The sequence below is a fragment of the Stigmatopora argus genome, chromosome 5 (genome assembly GCF_051989625.1).
Source record: "Stigmatopora argus isolate UIUO_Sarg chromosome 5, RoL_Sarg_1.0, whole genome shotgun sequence".
Taxonomy (NCBI): domain Eukaryota; kingdom Metazoa; phylum Chordata; class Actinopteri; order Syngnathiformes; family Syngnathidae; genus Stigmatopora; species Stigmatopora argus.
Window position 1 is genome coordinate 14,350,370 of NC_135391.1, and position 17,237 is coordinate 14,367,606.

At 37.5% G+C, this 17,237-nt stretch overlaps 1 protein-coding gene across 8 annotated transcripts in view; it reads right to left on the reverse strand.

Moving 5' to 3' along the window:
• Positions 1 to 2,590: 2,590 nt before the first annotated feature.
• slc20a2 (solute carrier family 20 member 2) overlaps positions 2,591 to 17,237 on the reverse strand; it is a 57,804-nt gene continuing 43,157 nt past the window's right edge. For 7 of the 8 annotated variants that reach the window (XM_077600015.1, XM_077600012.1, XM_077600013.1 and 4 more), the window contains 2 exons: positions 13,889 to 13,973; positions 2,591 to 3,674 (listed from right to left, as the gene is read on the reverse strand). In XM_077600015.1, the coding sequence (XP_077456141.1) occupies positions 3,510 to 3,674; positions 13,889 to 13,973 (250 nt within the window). In that variant the 3' untranslated portion in view covers positions 2,591 to 3,509. Of the gene's footprint in view, positions 3,675 to 11,963; positions 12,049 to 13,888; positions 13,974 to 17,237 lie in introns of all 8 variants that reach the window. The other variant, XM_077600020.1, reaches the window with a different exon arrangement.

A 17,237-nucleotide genomic window follows, 5' to 3' on the forward strand; every position in this document is an offset into this window, starting at 1 on the left:
ACTCGACGCTTGGCTCATTGGCTGCCATTGACGCCGCAAGACGTCCAATCCACGTCTAGCGCCGTCATTGGCGTTAAAACATGACCTTTCACGGCCAGTCTATCGCCATCAATAGCATGCAATGAGTTGAATACTATGAAGAAAAAAAATCTGGCGTTACTTAGGGCTGCAACCAGTGTATTTTCAGTTTTTTATGGTCATTTTAATTTGAATAATTAGTTTTTTTATTGACATGAAATTAGTTTATCATGTATTAATAATTATTTAAAAAAATACAATAATGCTAATTATAATAATACATATTTAGTCGATCAAAAATAGTCACTTGCCTCATAAATATCAATATTTTTTGGGAATCCAGCAAAATGTCGCATTCTCTGATTTAGCAAAATAACATGCAAACAGAACAAACAAAAATATTCTAATTTTGTCCCGCGTTTTTGACCATTTTCTCAATGAATTTCTCAAAGACGCCACCTTGTTTACCATCAAAGCCCGACTGACAATTCTTGGACAAAAACAAAATGTTGGTTCCCAAAAGGGGAATTGACATATTTATTATGATTTAGCGCTCACTCAAGTTAGCGTCCCAACAATCATCCACTTTTTAAGAGACGCTATCTAATTCCGACCACGTGACGTTTGTCGTTATTGCTGTCTTTGAGGCCCACCCAACACAAACGCGCTCAAACCCATCCGTTCCATGTCTTCCCGCCCACCGTCCACTCGATCTTTTACCAAATATCAATTTTGCTTTTTTGCCAGACAGAAAGGGAAACAAAATTACAAAGGATGTCATCGTCCGCGAATCCAAACGCCGAAATTGCGAGTTTTGCTTTTCGCTTCGGCCACCATTGACGGCAATGGCAGTGGATGAGATAAACTATTGTAGAAAAATATATCGTTTTGATCTAAGCGGAACTTTGTCGTAGACACAAATGTCATTGGCATCGGGAGGCAAGGTTACTTTTTCTTGTTTTGATCCATTTTGATATGTTCGCCACAAAGGAGTGGTAAGGCCACACTCACATAAAAAGTAAAACGCGAACCTAAGTATTTTTTCTTTTACAAGACAATAAAATTTAAGTCATAAGTTATTTTGTTGCCAGTTAAAAGGGATAGTTTTAACATGAACAAACATTTAAACAAATATAAATCACATCTAAATATCTATTATTTTGGTGAAAACTTAATTTTTTTTTACAGTTTCTGTCATTCTTTGGGATAACTCAAGAATGAATAAAGGGATCATTATTTGACTTACAGGGCATTTCTGTGATGTGAAATAGTTATGGTCAAAGGTCACAGAGGTCATTAATTGGTTTGTATAAAGGGAGAACGATTAAAGGGATGGCTACATTTTGGGGCAATGAGGTCAAATGTCAGAAAAGGAATTTTTGCACACCTTTATTAACGGATTATTATCAAGCTTGCAGTCTGTTTAAAATATGAACAAAAAAGGATATTCAATTTTGGGGTAATGAGCTCAAAGGTCAAAGATGTCCATTGAAGAAATTGTTTATTTTATACTGAAATGTCAAAAAAAACATTTTGGGGAAATAACGTCATATCGCAATAATGTTGCATGGATTTAAGCAAACATTATTTCAGGTTAATTTTCTCAAATAAAGTACATTTTTGTTACAAAAATCTTGTAGATTGAAGCCATCAAGAAATAGTAACATTTTCAATTGTTAAAAAAAATCTTTTTTGTAAATTTTTAAGATTGAGACAAATATGGATCAGGTATTTCTAAGAATATCAACATGAACATTTTTTTTATTCACGTGATAGTTTCCTACAAGAAAGTTGCATACCACCATTTCTTCTTTAAAATGAAACTTGTAATTTGACAATAACAGTTGGAAAACTCTTTGCAAGATTACCATAATGCCATTCCAAGAATTAATGTGTATTTTTTTAGATGAAGATTCATATTTCTGGTAGAATTAAGCAGTAACTTGATAACTGGATTTAAAAAAAAAAAAGAAATGAAACTCCCCTTTCAAAAAGGTTAACATTTTTTAGGTTAGTGGTAATATCACAACAAAAAGGATCAAATAAATGGGCTATTTTTAAGGTGTACATTTAAGTTTACAGTTGCAAAAAAAACAGAATAAAGGGAATTTGGGCAATGTATGTTAAAACATTAGGATATTATATTTTTTATTTCTAAATCCCGTTTCTTTTAAATAAAGTTTTAATATTTAAGAAAAAAACTTTTTTGCCTTAGAATTTATTTGCGTGTGGCCTCAACACTCCTTGTTAGTTTACAACGTACTAAAAAAACAGCATGTTAGAAAAGGCAAATGGCTACGACGGAATCATAAATTTGTTCACGTTCAAAGATTAATTTGGGGATTAAAACGGGGAGTTAAAAACAAGCATGTTGATTTGTCCAAATAAATTAAAAGCAAACTAACAAGCATTTGTTCATCTGCGGGTCACGTGACCCGAGTTAAAAAAAAAAAAAAAAAAAAAGCAAAAAAAGGAGCTGGTGACAATCAGCACGGATGACGCCATTCTAGTACTTTCCGGGAATCGCACAGCGGCACGTGTACTAAAATATAATTATTCTGCAAATTAAATCTTATGATAATACTGCACTAAAGTTTTGTTACGACACATTGAGGCATCTCGTTCGAGCACATTTGTCACATGACACCAAACGGAACGAAACATGAAAAAAGGCGACAAGGCAGATATGAGCATATTTTCAGATCATTTTGGCTTCTCGCTGCACCTTAAACCTTTTCAAATAACGTCATGGCGATGAAAATTTGGACTTTGGCACAGTAAATCTGTCAAAAGACTCCCGTTTCCCGTCGATTCTTCAAAAACGCCATTCGAATGACCCGCTTCTTTCATTGAATCTACACGCACGTCGCGGCCCATTACCGTCACCTACTGGACCGCCCCCGTATTACACCAATGAGTTTTTTTCCCCTCCTCACAAAACCGTCCTCTCTAATAGATGCATTTCTCATAAAAATAGTATGATGAAACATACTCTGAATGTGCCATCATGATGAAAAGGTGCAGGGAATATCCCATTTCCCAACAGTTTAAAAAAAAATACAACAAAAAAAATGATCCACCATCCCGCCAACCCCAAAACTCTTGAAGGTCACTATTTACAGTACAGATTTACGCTATAATACATCATTTAAAAATCCATACAAACAGACAAAAAAAATCAACTCTGTAGCGAATCATATTTTTCTTTTTGTACGATATCGCAATAAAACGAGACGTAGCAGTCTTGATCATCATCCCTCCGTCATTATTTCATTTCCTCGACTTGTAGCTAGCTAGCTAGCATGAGATGGCTCGGTTGAACACACGGAATTCCATATTATGATGAATATGTACAGTTGCTTTGTTGGAGTATGAACTGCTTTAGCCATTCTTTGTACGGGAGATCGAATGATGTGAACCAACCCTTTTCGCAGCGTTTTACCCCTCATTTCCTTCTTTGACCTCCACCAGGATTTCGCTTTCTGACACTCTCACACGTAGGGCAGAACGCCGTACACGAAGACGGCCATGACGGCGGCGCTGAACAGGCCCGCCACGGGGACGGTGACGAACCACGCCAGGAAGATGTTCCTGAAGAGGCGCCAGTCCACCGCCTTCTTGGAGCGGATCCAGCCCACGGCGACCACAGAGCCCACCTGAATGGGAAGGAAGCGAGAAAGAAGGTCAGCCGTCGGAAGGCGAGAAAATGGCGCACGGCAAACACACGGCAGGGAATTAGCAGGCTGCTTTTAGTCATTCATATCTTTCTGCCTTGCTAGTGGATAGTATAGTACGTTGGCCTCGCAGTCCTGGGATCGAGGGTTTGTTGCATGTTCTGCGTGAGTTTTCTCTGGGTACTCTGGTTTCTTCCCACAATCCTTGTTTTTAAAGTTAAGTGATTTTCTAGTTTGACTACCTCAGAAAATGTCAACCGGGACTGGTAGTGTAGTATTTGAATGAGGAGGACGCAACTCATTAATTCATTCATCAGCCTACCATGCATGTTTTTGGAATGTGGGAGGAAACCAGAGTACCCGGAGAAAACCCACGCATGTAAACTCCACACAGGTGGACTGACCTGGATTCGAACCAAGGACCTGAGAACTGAGGCCAACGCACCACCTTCCGAGGACGCAACTAAACATATTAATTTAGTATGTGAAGATATTTTTGATCAACCAAATCTTTCTGGTTTAACATGGTATTTTAATTGTTGATTATGGAAGGAAATTGAAATTGAAGTTCAAATAATAATGTATGTATATTTGAAGTTATATCATTTATCATCCTTTTTTAACACTGGCCACTCGTTGGTGTAAAACCGAGATTATCCTCAACCAAACAGTGGACACAAGTTTTCCCGTTAAGTTGTTTTTTTTAAATTGGCCAATGGCTGATTTCCTAAATGTCTCTATTTTGGTTGCAGGTTTTTTTGGGGGTCAAATTTAATAGGCGCGGCTTACATAATGAAGATGAAAAACAGCCTGCATACAAACATCACTCATCAAAGGTGGTTAGTTTGAGCAAGCTGGTTAAACAATTTGTCACATATTGGAAATACGCAGGATGTCTGACATCAGCACTTCCTGTGCATTAAATTTACAACTTTCGTTATTATAACGTTGAGAACATTAAAGCTGCTCATGTCAGACATCCATGGTGACAATTCCACTTACCTTAATTTTCCACCATCATCAGACATAAAGATCACATCATCAAAATGTGCAATGACCGCAAAGGAAGGACTTGGACTATGGCGTTACATTTTTACCAAAATTCCATACTAACCACAAATACGATGCGTTTTGATTAAAATTGCGCGTCCATGAGACGTCAAAGCACCTTTACTTGACCTCCTTGCTGTCTTTGCACATTATCACAGCGTGAAGCAGGTGGAGTTCACTCAAGTTGTCAGCGCACGTCTTTCGAATAATGTCGTGTTGCATAAAAGACACAATTTATAATACAGTGGTACCTCGACATACAAGTGCCCCGACATACGAGCAATTTGAGATACGAGTAAAATTTTGAGCAAATATTTATCTTGAGATACGAGACAAATTTTGACATACAAGAAGACAGTGGACCCGAGAGGCTGCTCATAAGAACATCATTGGCACTGTCTCTCTCCCCGCAACTCCCTCGTGTAATGACTCTGGTCGCAACTCCCTCTTTGTAATGTCTCTGGGAGCACTGGGCGGAGCGTTGCATTTTTTCAGTGTTTTTTTCCCATTAGTCAGTGCGAATGCCATATACAGACGCTCCCCTACTTACGAACGCAACTGGTTCCGAGCGATTGTTCATAAGTTGAATTTGTTTGTAAGTTGATTCAGTGCTATATTTTGTATTATAATTTATGTTTAAGGCCGATATAAGTATATTGAAGGTTTATATAAGTGCATTTGTATGTTTAAGGCTTGTATAAGTAACATGCATTGGTTTGTACTGAAAAAAAAAATAATAAAATGGAGAGAATATGTACAGTACTGTAGAGAGAGAGAGAGATTTATGTATTAGAAACTGGCCAAAAGAAGCGACCTAATGACGATTGCACAGTTTTCTTCTTTTTTTCATCATAAATGATGCGGTAGCACTGTATGGCATCATTCAATTGATTTGCAAACTTTGTGCAACGTTCAATATTTGGGTCCTGCTGCTCGATCTTTCTGTTTATAAATGGTACTGACGGTCGAACGATTCAATGCCCGTGAAACGCTCACCACTCTCACGCGCATCAAGCTTCGTTATTATTGCCACTCGTTTCAAATGAAATGGCTTGCCTCTTCCTTGCAACTCCCTCAATAGAAGCCTTTAGCTTTTTACCAACCATATTCAATATTGGATGCATGAGATATTTAATGATACAAATGAAAAAGGTTCTTTGCACACTGGAGATACATTCACGCACTTCCGCACTGCAGCGAAGAAGAAGGTAGATGCTGGGTGAGCTGAGCTCTCACAGCGCCAGGCGTCGGTATTAGCGGCGGAAAGAAGTACTACTCCGAAAAAGGCGCGAAATACAAAATTGGACTTGCGAACATTTTTGGACTTAAACGCAATTTGCAGACATGTTCGTATGTACCGTTGTTCGTAAGTTGAATGTTCGTAAGTAGTGGAGCGTCTGTATATAGTAAGGCTTTTTTCTTTAAAAAATCGACATAGTATAGTAAGGCTGAGAAAGTCGGAGAATAAATCTGACTTCTGATTCTTCTCCTAGTTATTGCTGTGGTCCAGTGGCAAAAATATTGGTTCAGAACTTGAGGTGGGAATCAGGAGTGAGTTCAATTCCACTCTTTGCAATTCACAAATTGTTTATTGAGGTAATGAAAAGGATAAATATAACTTCCAATCACTTCATTTCAGAAGTCACTGTGGTCCAGTTGCAAAGACAACCGGTTAGAACTTCTGGTGGACTCAAGTTCAAATCAGGAATGAGTTCAATTCCACTCTTTGCAATTCTCAAATTGTTTATTGAGGTAATGAAAAGGATAGATATAACTTCCAATCACATCATTTCAGAAGTCACTGTGGTCCAGTGGCAAAGACAGTGGGTCAGAACTTCAGGTGGACTCAAGTTCAAATCAGGAATGAGTTCAATTCCACTCTTTGCAATTCTCAAATTGTTTATTTAGGTAATGAAAAGGATAAATATAACTTCCAATCACATCAGTTCAGAAGTCACTGTGGTCCAGTGGCAAAGACAATGGGTCAGAACTTCAGGTGGACTCAAGTTCAAATCAGGAATGAGTTCAATTCCACTCTTTGCAATTCTCAAATTGTTTATTTAGGTAATGAAAAGGATAAATATAACTTCCAATCACATCAGTTCAGAAGTCACTGTGGTCCAGTGGCAAAGACAATGGGTCAGAACTTCAGGTGGACTCAAGTTCAAATCAGGAATGAGTTCAATTCCACTCTTTGCAATTCTCAAATTGTTTATTGAGGTAATGAAAAGGATAGATATAACTTCCAATCACATCATTTCAGAAGTCACTGTGGTCCAGTGGCAAAGACAGTGGGTCAGAACTTCAGGTGGACTCAAGTTCAAATCAGGAATGAGTTCAATTCCACTCTTTGCAATTCTCAAATTGTTTATTTAGGTAATGAAAAGGATAAATATAACTTCCAATCACATCAGTTCAGAAGTCACTGTGGTCCAGTGGCAAAGACAATGGGTCAGAACTTCAGGTGGACTCAAGTTCAAATCAGGAATGAGTTCAATTCCACTCTTTGCAATTCTCAAATTGTTTATTTAGGTAATGAAAAGGATAAATATAACTTCCAATCACATCAGTTCAGAAGTCACTGTGGTCCAGTGGCAAAGACAATGGGTCAGAACTTCAGGTGGACTCAAGTTCAAATCAGGAATGAGTTCAATTCCACTCTTTGCAATTCTCAAATTGTTTATTTAGGTAATGAAAAGGATAAATATAACTTCCAATCATGTATAGGCGGGCCGCCTCGTGGTGTAGTGGGTAAGTCACCTGCCTGTGACGTGGGTGTCGAGGGTTCACGTCCCGGTGTCGCCAGTCAACGACTGTATGGTGTCGGCAGTCGGCCGAAGGCCGACTGTCGAACACCACCAGGAACCCCCCCTCCCAACTGTCTTCCGGTCAGCCGCAGGCTGACCGGAAATATTGTTTTGCTGAAAAAAATGACTAAGTCTTTATTTGAATGAAAAAAGGATTACCCATTTACTGAACTACTAGTGTAGTGATTAGTCAAACGAGAGTGGGATTCGAACCCCATCTCCCACATGGCAGTCAAATCCACTAACTTGAGGTCTGTCTGACCCATTGTCTTTGCCACTGGACCACAGTGACTTCTGAAATGAGATGACTGGAAGTTATATTTATCATTTCCATCACCTCAATAAACAATTTGAGATTTGCAAAGAGTGGACTTGAACTCACTCCAGATTTGAACTTGTGTCCAACTTCAATTTCAACCCATTGTTCTTGCCACTGGACCACAGTGTCTTCTGAAATGATGTGATTGGAAGTTATATTTATCCTTTTAATTACCTCAATAAACAATTTGAGAATTGCAAAGATTGGAATCAAACTGACTTCTGATTTGAACTTGAGTCCACCTGAAGTTCTGACCCATTGTCTTTGCCACTGCACCACTGTAAAGTTGGAAGTTGTATTTATCCTTTTCATTACCTCAATAAACAATTAGAGAATTGCAACAAGTGGAATTGAACTCACTCCTGATTCCCGCCTCATGTTCTGACTCAATGATTTTGCCAGTGGACCACAGCAACAACTAGAAGGTGAAGAATCAGAAGTCAGATTTATTCTCCGACTCTCTTAGCCTTACTTGCTGTCATTTTTTAAAGAAAAAAAGCCTTACTATACTATGTCGTTTTTTTAAGAAAAGAAGCCTTACTATACAATATCGTTTTTTAAGAAAAAAAGGCTTCCTCTACTATGTCGTTTTTCAAGAAAAAAAGCCATGCTATACTATGTCGTTTTTTAGGAAAAAAAGCCTTACTATACTATGTCGTTTTTTAAGAAAAAAAGCCATACTATACTATGTTGTTTTTTAAAGGAAAAAAGCCATACTATACTATGTCGTTTTTTAAAGGAAAAAAGCCATACTATACTATGTCGTTTTTTAGGGGGAAAAGCCATACTATACTATGTCGTTTTTTAGGGAAAAAGCCTTCCTCTACTATGTCGTTTTTCAAGAAAAAAAGCCATGCTATACTATGTCGTTTTTTTAGGGGAAAAAAGCCATACTATACTATGTCGTTTTTTTAGGAAAAAAAGCCTTACTATACTATGTCGTTTTTTAAGAAAAAAAGCCTTACTATACATGGTCTTTTTTAAACAAAAAAGCCTTACTATACATGGTCATTTTTTAAGAAAAAAGCCTTACTATACATGGTCTTTTTTGTAAATAAAAAGCCTTACTATACTATGTCGTTTTTAAAGACAAAAAAGCCTTACTATACTGTGTCGTTTTTAAAGAAAATAAGCCTTACTATACTATGTCGTCTTTAAAGAAAAAAGCCTATACTATGTTGTTTTTTAAGAAAAAAGCCTTACTATACTATGTCGTCTTTTACGAAAAAAAGCCTTACAATACTATGTCGTTTTTATTTAAGAAAAAAGCCTTACAATACTATGTCATTTTTAAAGAAAAAAAGCCTTACAATACTATGTCATTTTTAAAGAAAAAAAGCCTTAACGAACGCAATTGGTTCCGAGCGATTGTTCATAAGTTGAATGTTTGTAAGTTGATTCAGTGCTATATTTTGTATTATAATTTATGTTTAAGCCCGATATAAGTATATTGAAGGTTTATATAAGTGCATTTGTATGTTTAAGGCTTGTTTAAGTAACACGCATTGGTTTGTACTGAAAAAAAACATTTAATAAAATGGAGAGAATATGTACAGTACTGTAGAGAGAGAGATATTTATGTATTAGAAACTGGCCAAAAGAAGCGACCTAATGACGATTGCACAGTTTTCTTCTTTTTTTCATCATAAATGATGCGGTAGCACTGTATGGCATCATTCAATTGATTTGCAAACTTTGTGCAACGTTCAATATTTGGGTCCTGCTGCTCGATCTTTCTGTTTATAAATGGTACTGACGGTCGAACGATTCAATGCCCGTGAAACGCTCACCACTCTCACGCGCATCAAGCTTCGTTATTATTGCCACTCGTTTCAAATGAAATGGCTTGCCTCTTCCTTGCAACTCCCTCAATAGAAGCCTTTAGCTTTTTACCAACCATATTCAATATTGGATGCATGAGATATTTAATGATACAAATGAAAAAGGTTCTTTGCACACTGGAGATACATTCACGCACTTCCGCATTGCAACGAAGAAGAAGGTAGATGCTGGGTGAGCTGAGCTCTCACAGCGCCAGGCGTCGGTATTAGCGGCGGAAAGAAGTACTACTCCGAAAAAGGCGCGAAATACAAAATTGTACTTGCGAACATTTTTGGACTTAAACGCAATTTGCAGACATGTTCGTATGTACCGTTGTTCGTAAGTTGAATGTTCGTAAGTAGGGGAGCGTCTGTATACTATTTCTGGTTGGCAAGTGGTCGTGCGTTATCATGTATGTGAGGACATTTGTGTGCATCATTTCGGGTGCGAAAAGTCCCCCCCAACCCCCCCCGTCCCTCCCTCCCCTCCGCGAAATCCGTCTAATTTTAGTATACTATTAAACACATTTTAGTACTATTAAAGCACTAGTTATATGTTACATTGTTAATAGATAACAAATAAAAATGCTTTTCCAAGCCAATATCCGGTTTATGGTGTTTGGTTTTGGGTTAGAACAAATAAATTTGTTTTTAGTTCATTTGTATGGGAAACGTTCGTTTGAGTTACGAGAAAAGCGACATACGAGCTCAGTCCCGGAACGCATTAAGCTCGTATCTCGAAGTACCACTGTAGTAGTCTGACAACTTGAGGGTGTCCCCCAAACACAATCATCAAATCAATCAAATCACAAGATAATAAAGTCTAAATATCGGAAGAGTGAAGCATTTTGCCGTAAGTGCGTATTGAGGAGTGAGACGGGAGTATTGGGAATGGGAGGTGATGTGGATGAATCCATATTAGTGCTTAATTAGGTATCAGTTTTGACATTTGCGCAGTTTCCCATCACATATGTAAATGGCCAGCTTTAGTGCCATTGAAGTCCAATCCATTTCGACCAGGGAGGGGTGGCAGCGATCGAAACGCCGGTCCCCATGGTCGCAATGGATTGGACGTCTGTCGCCGTCAATGGCAGCGAATGAGTGAAAAGCTTGGGGAAAGCGCACAAAGAAGCAAAACCGCAACTGTGCAGTTGTGATTGGCGACTGTCGTCTACACCTGAAGTAGGGCTGCCACCTTGGCCTCGACAATTATTCGATAATCAAACTAACTATTTTGATTGTGGATTCATCGTTTACATCAAGATCTTGTTGATCTGAAAAATTGTAGAAATCGCCTTTTTGGGCTGCTTAATAATAAATATATTTTCTTTATTTTGTTTTTCTTACTTTTTGTCATTTTTTATTGAATGAAACAACAATGGATAATCTTATATTATTCTTGAAAAGGTATTTTGAATAAAAACAGTAAATACTCTTCCATTTACGAATTCAAAAAAAAATGAATTATTAAACCAAAAAATGAAGGAAGGGTAAGTTTGCTTATTTTATTAATTTCAACTTTCAAAAAATATTTTAATAAAAACCAAAAAAGCAAACAGTAAAAATACTTATTTATTAGAATTTTATACTCACTCGTTAAACATTATATTATTTTTCATTCTATTTTTCATAAAAAGTATTTTGGCTTATTTTTTTGATAATTTAAAAAAAAATCTTGTAACGACGACTTTTTTAAAGGAGAAAAAAATGTTTAATTTTTGATCTTAATTTTTCAAATGAAACTTTTACTTTTTTTTTTACTTATTGCTAAAACAAGATTGTTGTAAATAGTTTATTTACAGGACAAAAAGTAAATCCGCGTATTTTTTACAAAAAATATTTAGAGTAAAAACCAAACAGAAAATGAACAAAATTATGTATTTTTAGAACTTTGAAAATTTATAAAAGCAAAAATCTGAAAATCTATTTCAACTGTATATTTTCTAATTTAAAAAGTCAAAAAAGTAAACATTTTATTTCTGTAATCCTTCATTAAAAATGAATGTCTTTGTTATGCATCAAAATGCAACTTTTTACCTAAAAAAAAACTATGATAGCCTAATATTCATCGTCTATTGCGTATTTTGTCGATTCTACAGCCCGTTTCCAGGCAAAATGTAAAGAATGTAATAGAAGCCTAAAAACCTGTTGACCCAAAAACAATCGTTGACGAATCGACAATCAAAATAATCGTTTGCGGCAGCCCTAAACCTAGCGTGAAGTCACGGCAGCGAGCCGTGGTCAAGCGCGTCTTGCCGACTACAGGCTGGAATACCTTGCAGTGGGTGGAGCTTATTGGGATGCCCACATTTGATGCAACAAGCACTGTTAGCGCACTCATTACTTCAATGCAAAATCCGCTGTGAAGATAGATGAGTAGAGAGACAGAGGGAGACATGGAGAGAGATGGGAGAGGTATAAAAAAAAGTGGAAAATAAGTTGTGACAGGTGGGCAGGGTGGGGTATGCATTGGGGGGTGCGTGGTTGGGGGTCTTTAGGGTCTGCCCTGTAGCCAAGCGCAGGGAGGGTTGGAGGGCCCACACGCCAAACCATGCGAGTGCTGACAAGGAGAAATGGAAAAGAGGAATGAGACAGGATGAGACGTCATGCTGTTCGGGAAGGGGGCGCGGGTCGTGACCCCGGATGATCCGGTCTGGAGCTGACATTCCTGTAAAGGGCTGGAGAAGAGGGGCCGCACGCACTGCTAAAAGGGGCTGCCAGTAACATTTTCTACCAGTGGCTTTTACAAGCTTGGCCAAGATAGATGTTGGACGTCTATCACTGTCAATGGATACGAGCTGAATTTTATTGGCTCTCCATGGGAACATTTGAACTAGAGGTCCAATGGACTTCTGGATTTTCATGATATAGTTGTGAAATGAAATTATGCCAAATGGCTTCGATTTTCAATTTTCAAACCGATGTTTTGGTGGAAAATAATAAGATTGGCAAAAAAGGCTGGGTTGATTTTATCTGTCTATATTTTCCTGTTAGCTAGTTAAATTGTTTAGTGTGGAAGTGTATTGCATTCACTTTAAAAATAAATAAATAAATAAATCCCTGACGTTTTTTGAAATTAATTATTATTTTTTTATTATTAATTATTTTTAAAATATATTATTTTTCAAAACAATTAATTTAGTTGTTTTTCGATTTTTTTTTTTAAACTTAGTTTTTTCTGTGTAGCAATTTATTTTCAAGGTTGCTTTTGGAATATTTTTTTCTTGGTTTTTCGTTTTTTCTTCTGTAGTTTAGTGCATTCAATGCATGATTTCAAATGTTTTATACAAAGAACGGCGATGAAATATCAAATATTTATATTGAATCCCATTTTTAAACTAAACTGTATTGAACAACAAAATGCTCAACTAACACAATACATTTAACAAGACTACAATAGCTGACTTTTTATGCTTACATTGCTTTCATTTGAACTTAACAATTGTTTAAACACATTATGCAAATGTATTCATTCATTTTCAACATTATATTCAAGTCAGGGTTGCGAGGTGCTGGAGCCTATCCCAGCTGAGAGTGAAAGGCAGTTTAGACCCTAAACTGGTCGCCAATCAGTCGTAAAGCACCCAGAGATAGACAACCATTACCTCTCCCAATCATACTATGTGGGAAGCAATTTCCAAAGTCAGGCAAAAATAAAATATTACACTATCTGTAACACTTTGAAATCTAATTTTTAAAAATAAGCATTTGGTGGAAAATTGAAATTCAAAGCAATTTTTAACTACCGTATTTTCTATACTATTATATATCTATACTATACTACTACTATAACTCACACAATTAGGCTGGGCCTGCGACTTGTCTTTTTTATTTTTCATTCTGACTGCCAACAGCTTGTTACGTTCTGTTTTTAGGCTATAGTTATTGTATACATTACATTAAAAGATGTTTAATTTGCCTTTTCCTATTTTCGTCTTACATTATCATTATAAAAAAATTATCACCCTAGCATTTTTTGGCTAGGGCGACTTATATATATTTTTTTAAAAATACGTTAATTTCCATTTGATGATACGCAAATGAATTTGAAAGACTTTATCCTGATTTTCAGTGCTTTTAAACCTAATGACTGGCGGCCTGAGAAGGAGTGCGTGCTCGCCCTCTTGTCCAGACAAATCCTGCAGAAGGACAAAGGGGCGAGTTAAGGGGCCGGCAAAGGACCCCGCTTGGTTGCCATACCTTGCAGTGTGTAGTACTGACAGGGATTCCGATATTGGAAGCCAACACGACTGTGAGTGCGGACGCCAGTTCAATAGTGAATCCACTGTGGGGGGGAGAGAGGAGGAGGAGGAGGAGCAAAAGAACATTTTTCATTGAAATGCCAAGTGGGTGGAGGGTTAGCGATGGTGGGATGCCGTCTGAGCACGCTCCGAGCCAGCGGCCAAGATGATCCCTATTTCACATCTGAAAAATGCATTTGTCATACCTACCTTGGAAGATATTTTTTCTGCCTGCATTCAAGGAAAGAGAGTTCACTTATTGGCTGCCGTTGGCGGCGATAGACGTCCAATCCACCTGGACTGGGAGGGGCTTGCGGCCATGGAATGATGAATATGATATTGTGGGGAAAGCAAGTCATTCTGGAAGTGGTACGTTTGCTCTAATTGACTTAACACGCTCAGGGAGAGTGGATAGTTCATGTCACAGAGTATGTGTTGTGGTAGTTAGTAAAAGAGGGAGATTGATTAAGAAAACACTTATTGACGGCAATAGAAGTCCAACCCATTTCAACTGGACACATTCAATTGCTTTAGCTCTTCCCAAATAAAATGGAATGGACTTCAATTACCGTCAATGGCAGTCAAAGAGTTAACCTATGTCACAAAAAGAGACAATACACACTGGCCACACTTATTTAAATGTATACCTTTATTCTTCTCCTTAGTTTCAATTTGTTGTAATTTAGTTTTTATATATATTTTTAAATTAATTCTATTTTTATCTCAAATCATTTTTTAATAATGCATGGATTTAAAAACATAATACTACTACTTTTTGATTTCATTCATTTTTTTGATATTTCGTTATTTTATTTCATTTATTAATATTTCTAATTGTAAAAACAACTACGTAAAAATACTTTTCAAGCTTTTTAATTGAATTTTCAATCTGTCTAAAATTAAAAACAATAATGTAAAAATAGTCTTTTTTTTATTGATTTATGTATTTCATCCAAAGGGGAGAAACTGTGAATGTTCATTCATTCATCTTTCGTGCATCATTCACCGAGTTGGAATTGAACCCAGACTGCCAGCACCAAAGTCAGGCGGAAGAACAACTGCACCATCGGGTGTCCTAAATCAGGGGTGGGCAAAGCGGTCCTCAAGAGCCGATGTGGATCTAAGTTTTTGTTCCAACTGATCCAGTAAAGACAGTTTAACCAATGACGTTTCTGTAGAAACAAGAATCTCCTGACTTCAATCCACTGATTGCAATTGTAGGACACCAGATTTGTGAAAAGGTGTCCTCTTAGTCAGGCTAGTTTTCCTTCAGCGTAAACACAAAGCCCATGATTTCCTCTACTGACCCAGACAAAATGATTAATCAGGCCAAATCTGGCCCTCGGGCTGCCAGTTTGACACCTGTGCTTGACAGGTTAAACCAGGGGTGTCAGACTCCGGTCCGCTTTAACGTCAACTTGATTTCACGTGGGCTGGACCATTTTAGATTTGTATTTAGATTTTTTTTTATAAATGGATTAAAAGAACTGGATTAAAAGCCCTGAATATTCAGTTTTTTATAGATCTAAAACTGTTTATTTTAGCTTTTTTAATATATTTTTAGATTTTACAAAATGAGTTTTGAACTAAAAACTGAAAAAAATGATTAAAAAATTACAATTATTGATTTAAAAGAGGGGAAAATCAGGAAATTTAATAAACATCGATACTCTTCCTTTTAATTTGATCCTAAAACAGAAAGTCGGCACTCATGATTTACTTTCCCGGGCCACATAAAATGATGCGGCGGGCCAGATTTGGCCCCCGGGCTGCCACTTTGACACATGTGGGTTAAACTGTAAGAGTGTTTGTTGATTCTTCCCAGTGGCTCTCTGGCAAAGCCATGTGGATGAGCAAAATAAACGTTTCCGCCTATTAAACTCTTGAGGAAGGAGCGACGTGCATCTCCAGTGTCGGCACAAGCGGTCAAGCACGTTACCACGCTAGCCTGCCCTGGCACCCGCACGGCGTGGCATGGAAACACTCAGAGGAAGAAGGGGCTCCTTCAGAACGCTGGAGCAAAGCAAATTTGTCTTTGAGGACTGGCAACGGGCGGCGACGCTGATGGAAAGGGGGAGATTAGAGAAGAAAAGCATGGAAGGAAAGAAGGGGCCAACCAAACAGGGGAAAGGATGAGACGGCGAGGCCGTGAGAAACGAGGGGCGTTAACCCTTTCGTGCACGAATGATGATTGGATTAAATAATAGGAAACATTCCTTAATTTTCTAAAGCGCTCTATCCAAACTCGCGAGGGTGCTGGAGCCTATCCCATCTGACTTCGGGCCAAAAGCAAGGGACACCCTGAATTGGTGTCCAGCCAATCGCACGGCACAAGGAGACCATTCACGCTCACACTCATACCTAGGGGCAATTTAGTGTGCCAATTAGCCTACCATGCATGTTTTGGGAATAGGGGAGAAAACTGGGGTACCTGGAGAAAAGCCACGGGGGAGAACATGCAAACTCCACACAAGTGGAACGATACAATATGAAACAATAAATAAAAATCTAATTCAGACTGTTATTGGGGAGTGTATTTCTGCCGCCATACACATTAATTATAATCATTTTGCTTTAATTCACATTTTATTAATTTAGATTTGAATCTATTCATCAGAAATCATATCCAAATAATAATTTCCAATAAAAATTATAATTAGAACCTTGCCGTCCACATAGGTGAACATCCTAATTATGCGTCATGTAGGCCACAATACACACATTTATACTATCCAGGTACGGCCTAGCCTATTTTTTCTTTATTTTTAAATGACCGCAAATAGTCAGTTGCCCCATAAAGTGTTAACTCATTGACTGCCATTTACTGCTATTGACATCTAATCTATTTGAACTGCAGGCGAATAATTGGTGATTAATTAAGTATCAAAATAATTGTTTGTAGTAGCCCTACAAATGGACTATGACGGAAACAACTATTTAAAGGGAATTCTTAGTATGTAAGCATGCAAATGCAGACTTTCTTAGTCTTCTGATAATGGAGAAAAAAATGACCCCTGTTTATGAAGGCAGCCATTTTGTGACATAAATTACTCCCATGCACATAAACACAGACATATTAAGTCCAGATGCATATTATAATAAATACAGAAATCCTTTTTTCCAGCAAAATGAAATGGTTTCTTGAGAATTAAAGCACACGGTAAAGGTGTAATCTGTGCCTTTAAATTGCAGTATATAAACACGTTGACATAAACATTAAAAAAAATCCCATGAAAACTTGGTAGAACAAGATTGGGTCAATCAGAAATGGAGCACTTGACCATGCCAATTCCACATACAAAACACAC